This window comes from Mandrillus leucophaeus, unplaced genomic scaffold (assembly GCF_000951045.1).
Source record: "Mandrillus leucophaeus isolate KB7577 unplaced genomic scaffold, Mleu.le_1.0 Scaffold517, whole genome shotgun sequence".
NCBI classification, from domain to species: domain Eukaryota; kingdom Metazoa; phylum Chordata; class Mammalia; order Primates; family Cercopithecidae; genus Mandrillus; species Mandrillus leucophaeus.
This window is the reverse complement of record NW_012105553.1, coordinates 1393655-1403582: the sequence shown is the minus strand read 5'-3', so window position 1 is coordinate 1403582 and position 9928 is coordinate 1393655. Positions and strand designations below refer to the sequence as shown.

The 9928-nt window shown below is 37.6% G+C and overlaps 1 protein-coding gene across 5 annotated transcripts in view; it reads right to left on the bottom strand.

The window, feature by feature from the left end:
• Positions 1-725: 725 nt before the first annotated feature.
• Positions 726-9928, bottom strand: part of LOC105551314 (chromosome unknown open reading frame, human C7orf57) — a 27152-nt gene continuing 17949 nt past the window's right edge. Inside the window, exons 7-9 of one of the 5 annotated variants that reach the window (XM_011996492.1) lie at positions 9369-9589; positions 7692-7703; positions 726-1804 (exon numbers count right to left, since the gene is read on the bottom strand). In XM_011996492.1, the coding sequence (XP_011851882.1) occupies positions 1758-1804; positions 7692-7703; positions 9369-9589 (280 nt within the window). In that variant the 3' untranslated portion in view covers positions 726-1757. The remainder of the gene's footprint in view (positions 1805-7691; positions 7704-9368; positions 9590-9928) is intronic. The other 4 variants (XM_011996493.1, XM_011996490.1, XM_011996491.1 and 1 more) reach the window with 4 other exon arrangements.

Below are 9928 nucleotides of genomic sequence, written 5' to 3'. Positions count from 1 at the left end.
CTATATGTGCATAGTTTACTATATTTCCATTGAACTGCCTCATTCCCAAATAAATACCATTTGCTTTCAGACAGCCTCTCTGCTTGTTGTTTAGGTCGACACTGGCTACTGTAGTGAAAGGAGCTGGGCACATTCCTCAGCCCCGGGCTCAAAACTCCCTGAGTCTAGTACAAACACATCCCATCCTCCCATCCCACCACATACCACCATATGTCTCTCAAACTCCCTGAGCCCAGTACAAACACCACCTGGAAAGTCTCCGATAAGGGGACAGCCGTTCAAGGTTACTGAAAGCGCGGGAGCGAAAAGAATTTCTTTGTTCCCCTGCAACTTTCGGGCTATAAAAAGCAAACGCTCGCATTGTTCGGGGCCCTCTTGTATACTGTGGAATGGAGGGACCAGGTTCGAACTTGTAGTAAAGATCCTTGCCGCTTGGCTTTGACACTGGACTCTGGTGGTCTTCTTTGGGGAACAAACGGTCTGGGCATTACAGTAGGTGGAGCCTAAATTTGATCACTGGTCCTTACTCCAAATTTTGTCCTCATTTTTCCTAAACCACAGGTTTCTGTTACTATAATAATCTAAATAAAGAATTGAAGAGTTCTACACTATTGACATCTGTTCCTGATGACTATTTCATTAAGGCGGAGGTGTCTGGGAATGAGGTAAGAATTCATATAGAGGAAGGAAGAGAATAGGAAAGGGAAAAAACAAACTTTTTACTATAATTGCATATGATTTTTATTCAATGAATACAGCCATTTGCATTTTTTACATGTTGCATACGTTCTCCCGTAGCATATCAGTTTGATCAATGAATATAGACATAAATGCTCAATTAAGTGTCTCATATAGAGAACTAATTTGAAACTTAAATTTTAGGTAAGCAAATGCATGATAAGTTTATTCTGGGAAAGAAGCTAAAATATCTGTGGCTTTATTTGGCTTTTTGAAAACATTCCCACATAAAATTATTATGTTATTAATCAATTAATATACAAAACATAGAACTATATTTCAGCTAATTACTTAAATATAAACAATTTAACATAAAACAAAGTAATTCAGCTTGGGAGTTTTTGTTAATTCTACTAAATTAAATATTAAAACTCAGCATATTTTTACTTAAAGGTTTATACAAAATAATAAATGTTTAATATTTTGAATCTCAGTTTATGAAAAAATAGCAAACATTTAAAAACAGCAAATGTTACAATATTTTATATTAAATGTTAATAAATTCATGGCATAATAAATTAAAATATTTTTCTTAACATAAACTGTATCACCATATTCTGGAATTAAATTTTTTTGTAACTAGAAAATGATTTCTGTAAAGATTGCAATACCAAATATTGGAAAAGGTTTAACACCTGTTCTGTAAGTTTCCTCTAGTCAAGAATCCAGTAGCAATGCCCGCTAAGAGTGGTTCACACAGTAGAAGGTTATGTTAGTTGATGACAGGGGCAAGTGATTGGTTCTGAGATACTGGGACATCAACAGGCCAGCAGGGCAGAGGGTACCAGAGGCCATAGTTGTGTTTGTTAGCCATGTGTTTCACATCCCAGAGAAATGCGAGAAACAAAAACCAACACCTGCCCCTTCTATGCAGCAATGTCAAATCTGCTACAAGTTAAATTATTCAATGAGAGTCTATATTAATAAAATACAAAAAGAGCCTCAGAAATATAGCTATAATATAGTCATGTCATATTTAGCCATTTTAAAATTATCCTAAATATATATTGCATCAGGATTTATTTGAGCTCTGCTGGTGTTGATGCAGATACAGATTCTTCTGGGCCTGCAACACAAAGTAAATAAATAAGTAGACAGAGATGACGTTTTCTATAAATTAAAAAACCTTAATTTTAAATATAAGAAAACACATAGTTCTGTACCTATTAATAAGGATTATTTCTGAGTCTACAGAAAAATCGAGCTTATGATCCTGGCATAAATCATACATTGGAAACACAAGACTACAACTTTTGCACTGGTAGACTAGAAGAGAGTGCCCCATTGGAAACAGTTTAATTCATGAGTTTTGCCTGTGTATTGTGGAAAGTTTCTGCTGACATAAGCACACTGACAAGAATTATTAAATAAATAGTATGAGCACAGCCTGGGCAAGGCGAGTAGGGAGGTGGGGCAACTCAGGCTGTCAGTCTTGGCATGACACGCGTCCCTGCTCCCAAGTCTTTTGAAATCTTCATTAATGCTGACCCTCTCAAAGTACAATAGTGTACCAGTTTCCTAATGCCAAGCTTTAGGGCACGTCAAAATATCTAGGACAGCTAGAAAAAAATGCAATAAACAAGAATAATAATAATCTTATGTTTCATGGAGGGAAAGAAACATTAAGAAGAAGCCTTAGGCTGGGCGTAGTGGCTCACGCCTAAAATCCCAACACTGTGGGAGGCTGAAGTGGGTAGATTGCTTGAGCTCAGGAGTTCAAGACCAGCCTGGGCAACATGGTGAAACCTCGTCCCTATAAAAAATACAAAAATTAGCCAGGCGTGGTGGCATGCACCTGTAGTTCCAGCTGCTCAGGAGGCTGAGGCAGAAGGATCACTTGAGCACAGGAGGTCAAGGCTGCAGTGAGCCATGATTGCACCACTGCACTCCAGGCCCAGCAACAGAGCAAGATCCTATCTTAAAAAAATAAAATAAAATAAAATAAAATAAAATAAGAAGCCTTGACAAGATTAGTCTCCAGAAAGTTATAGCAACACATTCTAAGTGGAGAGATGTCTAGTTGGAAGGAAAAAAAGGCACTTTCTAAATTGCCTATTGTTTATAAGGTTAAAACCATGATGGACAGCAGGGAAAATAGGAAAAAAGACAAGGAAATGAAATACAGGAAGGAAAATAGTGGTCAGACTGACAGTGGAGAGAGTGTGGATGTCAAAAACTCTAGCATTAGCCTTGAAATCAGAGATACTGAGAGGTGGGAGCAAGCATTTCATAGTGACACCCGCCTCAGCTATCCAGAAACTAAGCAGAGCAGATCCTCTTCTCCGCATGATGATTCTTCCAGCTCTTAGAGGCTTTGCTGCTTATTTAGGCTTTCACTAATTTGAAAGCTTAAAAGGTTTCTTCAAAATTAAACAGATCTTGCTGATAATATAAACACAAAGATTACATAACACCTGCAATATAAAGTTTATACATTTATATGAATATCAAATGATAGTCCCTTGATCAGATATGTAATATTTTGTCAATGGTGGAGTAAATTCTATCTTCTTAAGAGAATACAGAATAATAAAACCCTTATCATATCTTACGAAGGTTATCTTCTGTACCTGCTGCATTTGTATATTTAACTTGAGGTCCTAAAAAGAATAATTTAAGCCCAAGGTTAGCAGAAGGAAAGATAGAAAAGATCAAAAATGTAAGAGTAATATTTTTATTATAAACAAAATTGACAAATATTTAGTTAGACTAAGAGAGAAAAAAAGAAAAGACTGAAAAAAATAAGAAAAGAAAGAGGATATGTTGCAACTGATACTGCAAAACACAAAGGACCACAAAGGACGACTGTGAACAATTATACACCAACGAATTGGATAGTCTAGAGGAAATGGATACATTCCTAGAATCATGCAATCCACCAAAGCTGAATCATGAAGAAATAGAAAATCTGAAGTCTAAGAATGAGTATGGAGATTGAATCAGGTAAAAAAAAAAAAACAAAAACTCTCCCATCACAGAAAAGCTCAGGACATAATGGCTTCCTGGTGAAATCTACCAAACATGTAAAGGAAGAACTCATACTAACTCTTCTCAAGCTGTTCCAAAAAAATTGAAAAGGAAGGAGCACTTCCAAACTCATTTTATGAGGCCAGCATTACCCTGATACCAAAATCAGACAAGGACACTATAAGAAAAGAAAATTATGGCCGGGCGCGGTGGCTCAAGCCTGTAATCCCAGCACTTTGGGAGGCCGAGATGGGTGGATCACGAGGTCAGGAGATCGAGACCATCCTGGCTAACATGGTGAAACCCCGTCTCTACTAAAAAATACAAAAAACTAGCCGGGCAAGGTGGCGGGCGCCTGTAGTCCCAGCTACTCGGGAGGCTGAGGCAGGAGAATGGCATGAACCCGGGAGGCCGAGCTTACAGTGAGCTGATATCCGGCCACTGCACTCCAGCCTGGGTGACAGAGTGAGACTCCGTCTCAAAAAAAAAAAAAAAAAAAAAAAAAGGAAATTACAGGCCAATTTCCTTGATAAACATAGATGCAAAAATTCACAACAAAATACTAGCAAACCAAATTCAACAGCACATTAAAAAGATCATAAACCATGATCATGTGGAATTTATCCCTGGTAAGCAAGGATGGTTCAACATATGCAAATCATTAAATGTGATATACCAAATTAACAGAATGAAGGACAAAAACCATATGGTCACCTTAATAGATACAGGAAAAGTGCTTGACAAAGTTCAACATCCTTTTATGATAAAAACTCTCAACAAATTAAGCATAGAGGAAATGTACCTTTACACAATAAAGGCCATACATGAGAAGCCCACAGCTAATATGACATTCACCAGTGAAAACTGAAAACTTTTTTTCTAAGATCAGGAGAAATACAGGGGCGCTCACTATCACCACTTCTATTTGACTTAATACCTGAAGTCTCAGCCAGAGCCATTAGACATGAAAAATAAATAGAAATCATTCAGATTATAAAGAGACAAGTGAAATATTCTGTTTGGTGACAATGTGATCTTATATATAGAAAGCCCCAAAGACTCCACCAAAAAACTGTGAAAACTGATAAACAAATCCAGTAAAATTGCAAGATACAAAATCAACAGGCAAAAATTGGTAGCATTCTATGTACTAACAACAAATGATGTGAAAAAGAAAGTAAGGAAACAATCCCAGTCTCATTAGCATTAAAAAATACTTAAGAATAAATTTAGCCAAGGAGGTGAAAGACCTCTACACTGAAAACTATAAAACATGGATGAAATAAATTGAAGAAGACACAAATAAATGGAAACATAGCCTACATACATGGATCAGAATAATTAATATTGTCAAAATGTCCATACTACCCAAAACAATGTACAGATCCAATGCAATCCCTATCAAAATTCCAATGACATTTTTCACAGAAATAGAAAATAAATCCTAGAATTTGTAGGGAACCACAAAAGGCTCTGAATAGCCAAACCAATCTTAAGCAAACAGAAAAAAAAAAAAAGCAGATATATGGAATCACGCTATTTGATTTCAAAATATATTGGAAAGCTAGAGTAAGCAAAACCGCATGGTACTGGCATAAAAACGGAAGTATAGATCAATGGATAGAGCCAAGAAATAAACCCGCGCATTAACAGTCAATTAATTTTCAACAAAGATGCCAAGAACACACAATGAGGGAAAGGACAGTTTCTTCAATAAATGGTGCTGGGTAAACTGAATATCCACATGCAGAGACATAAAATTGGATCTTCATCTCATTTAATATGCTAAAATCAACTCAAAATAGATGAAGACTTAAACAAAAGACCTGAAACTGTAAAACTGCTATAGGTTGAGTATCCTTTATTTGAAATCCTTGAGACCAGAAGTGTTTGGGATTTCAATTATTTTTAAATTTTGAAATATTTGCATACTTACTGGTTGAGCATCCCAAATCCAAAAATCCAAAATCTGAAATGTTTGAATGAGCATTTCCTTTGATTTCAGATTTTCAGATTTGGGATGCTCAACCTGTAGAAAAAAATATAGGGAACAAGCTCCCCAGCATTGGTCTGGGCAATGATTTTTTGAATAGAACACCAAAAACCCAGGCAACAAAAGGAAAAATAAGTGGGACTACATTAAAAAGTTTCTGCAAGCAAAAGAAACAAACAACAAAATAAAAAGACAAGCCACAGCACAGGAAAAAATATTTGGAAACTGTATAAGTTTCCAATAAGTCTGATAAGGGGTTAATATCCAAAATATATAAGGAACTCAACTCAGTAGCAAAAAAACCAAATAATCCAATTTAAAAATGGGCAAAGGACTTGCACAGATATTTCTCAAAAGAAGACATGTAAATGGCCAACAGGTATATAAAAAAAAGCTCAACATTACTGTCATCAGGGAAATGCAAATGAAAACCACAATGAGGTATCATCTCACACCTGTCAAAATGGCTATTATCAAAAAGATGAAAAGTAAGTGTTGACGATAATATGGAGAAAAAGGATCCCTTACATACTGAAGGTGAAATGTAAATTAGAATAGCCATAATGGAAAACATTATGGAGTTTCCTTAAAAACCTAAAAATCGAATTCCTGTATGATATAGCAATCCCACTGCTGGGCATATATCAAAGGAAATGGAATCAGTATGTCACAAAGCTATAACTGCACTCCCAAATTTTCTGCAGCATTATTCACAATAACCAAGCTATGGCATCAACCTCACTGTGCATCAGCAGATGAATAAGGAAAGAAAATGTGGTATATACATGATGGAACACTATTCAGCCTTTAAAAAAGAAGTAAATTCTGTCATTTGTGACAACATAGATGAACCTGGAATACATTCGTCTTTGTAAACTAAGCCAGGTACAGAAAGACAAATGCTGTATAATTGCAGCCACATATGGAATCTAAAAAAGTTGAACTCATAGAAGCAGAACAGAATGTGCTACCAGGTGCTGGGGATGGGCTAGTAGTTGATGGGATAAGAGAAGAAGTTGGTCAAAGGGTACCAAGTTTCCCTTAGACAGGATGAGTTAAGTTTTAATGATCTATTTCACAGCAAGGTGAATAAAGTTAATAATAATATATTGTATATTTCAAAATCGTTGAAAGAACAGATTTTAAGTGTGATCACCACAAAAAAAGCATAAGTATTTGAGGTAATGGATATTTTAGTTATCTTTATTTAATGATGCCACAATGTGTACATATATCAAAACATTGCATTGCACCCCATAGTTGTATGCAATTATTAGTCAATTAAAAATAAAATAAAAAGTAAACTAAAAAATAAATTGGAGTCTCCCATGGGTTTTTACTTACCTTTTCCAGTATGACTCTCACATGGCGAGTAATACAGTGTGTGCCTATGAACTAAAGTATGTTTTTGCTTGTGTAACACGTATAAAAGAACAATAGGCCAGGCGCAGTGACTCACGCCTGTAATCCTAGCACTTTGGGAGGCCAAGGCGGGCAGATCACGAGATCAGGAGATCGAGACCATCCTGGCTAACACGGTGAAACCCTGTCTCTACTAACAATACAGAAAATTAGCCGGGCGTGGTGGCGGGCGCCTGTAGTCCCAGCTACTTGGGAGACTGAGGTGGGAGAATGGCGTGAACCCGGAAGGCGGAGCTTGCAGTGAGCCGAGATCATGCCACTGAACTCCAGCCTGGGCGACAGAGTGAGACTCCCTCTCAAAAAAAAAAAAAAAAAAAAAGAAGAAGAAGAAGAATCATGTTGTAACAGTGTAAGCGATCCTCTTTTTGCTCTCCCTAAGTTATGTTTCTGGAACTCCGATTTTTTTAAAACATACATGGCACAGGCTTTGTAGTCAGAATGCATGCAGTTTGGAGAAGGACATTCCAGGCTGCCGAGAGGCTGTAGTCTCAGATTACAGGACTATGTCCATCGATTTTTTTGTGTAAGACTTTTGTCTTGTTTTGGTGCAGGTTACTTTATAAATACTCACTTTGAGAAGACTCTGTAATAAAAAACAAGTACATTCATTGTTCAGGTTAACGAAACAGACCAAGTATTAAAAGAAGTCATAATTACTTAAAGAGTTAATAAAAATTCTGTATTACTTAAAACAACAATAAGTCATAAAACACTCTTGACATTGTAAAGGTCAATAGGGCACCCTTTTTTTTTTTTTTTTTTGAGACGGAGTTTCCCTCTTGTTGCCCAGGCTGCAGTGCAATGGCGCAATCTCGCCTCACCTCAACGTCCGCCTCCCCGGTTCAAGTGATTCTCCTGCCTCAGCCTCCCGAGTAGCTGGGATTACAGGCATGCGCCACTACGTGCAGCTAATTTTGTATTTTTAGTAGAGATGGGGTTTCTCCATGTTGGTCAGGCAGGTCTCAAACTCCTGACCTCAGGTGATCCACCTGCCTCGGTCTCCCACAGTGCTGGGATTACAGACGTGAGCCACCGTGCCCAGCTAATAGGGTGCTTTTTACCAACACTGAATATGAACTTGTCACCATCTCATCCTCCAGGATAATAAAGGAGGGAGTCAGCCAGTAAGTGGCAGATCTTGCTTAACAAATACAGCAAGGAACAGGGTGTGGAATAAGGGCAAGCAGTGACCTCACTTACAAATAACCACACCAAACACTTGAAATGTCTGAAGAGGCATAACACGCCATCTTTCCTCTTAATCAAAGAACTCAAGCCTCAAGAGTAAAAACAAGTTTCCCATAAGCAAATGGTCAATAATTAATAGAGCTGTGGATACTGAACATAATGCTCAATAGGTATTAAGATGGATGTGTTGAAAAAATAAGATGAATTCTTTCTGTACTATTAAAAATAAAAATGAATGGCTGTGCACAGTGGTTCACACCTGTAATCTCAGTAGTTTGCAAGGCAGAGGTAGAAGGATTTTTTAAGCCCAGGAGTTTGAGACCAGCCGGGGCAACATAGTGAGGCCTTGTCTTTATGAAAAACAAAAAAGTAGCTGGGTGTAGTGGTGCATGCCTATAGTCCCAGCTACTTGGGAGGCTGAGGTGGGAGGATTGCTTGAGCCCAGGAGTTCGAGGCTACAGTGATCTGTGATTGTGCCACTTCACTCCAGTCAGGACAACAGAGTAAGATTCTGTCTCAAAAAATAAATAAAATAAAATATTATAATAAATTAAAACTAATATAGTACTTTGAACGTCTAATTACGGAGAAAGTTCTAAATTATTCAAAGTTTAAGATATGCCAATAATGGAGTAATTTTAAGTTTGAATTTTGACTTATTTTCAAAAATTTTTAAAAAGTGATCTCAAAAAGGACCAGTTGCTTATGCAAAAGTCTAAGCATTTTAGGGTCAACATTTTTTGGATCTGGAAGATTAAAAGTTGATATTATTTGGTATGTTATTTGTTTGTTATATCAAATGGACTATCAAACTTGTTGACAAATAAAATGTAAAACCCCTAAAGTCATGACTTCCGCTATTCATTTGAATAAAGAGGAAAGAGCGAAACATGTATTACCCTCTTGCTTATCTGTAACCTTGGTACTTCTATGGGTGTTTTCACATCGTTTTTGGGTTACTCATTTCTCATTACGAGAAGCATCATGCGATAAGAACATCAGCTGCTGCATCACAATTAACCAAGCCTCCAGTAAACACAGATGGCTGCCTGTGCCTCACCTGGGGCATCCTCAGGACCTTCAGGAGCCTCTGCGTCCTGGAGTCTCGCTGCATCCTGGGGACCTTCCGGGTCTCGTGGGGACTGAGATGACACTGACGCCCTGGAGATCTTCGGGGTCCTCTTGCCTGAGTCAGCTCGCTGCTGCGGCAACCACTCATCCTTATAACCATTGCTAATGAGTTTGGAAAAATTGGTAGGTGAACTGTTTTTTTGACCAGGCCTTAAAAAGAGTAAAAGTAATGTGAAACTTAAGCACAAGGGTTAATGATAAAGCAGAAGCAGTATTCCGTGAACACACTAAATAGGTGTCACTGTCCCTTCAAACCTAACAAACCTCTCTCTCTGCCTCTTCCTCTCTCTTTCTCCCTCTATCTCTCTCTGCCCTTTTGTATCTCCCTCTGCTTCTCTGTCTGTCTCACTGTCTCCATTTTTAAGCATGACAAGTGCATGTCAAAGCATCCCTTGTACAGGGATGAGAGCATGTTTAGTTCAGCTTCCAAAATCTTTCTTTGTGATAGTCAATTAAGAATTAGTAATAATTCTAGTATTTCACTGGGAA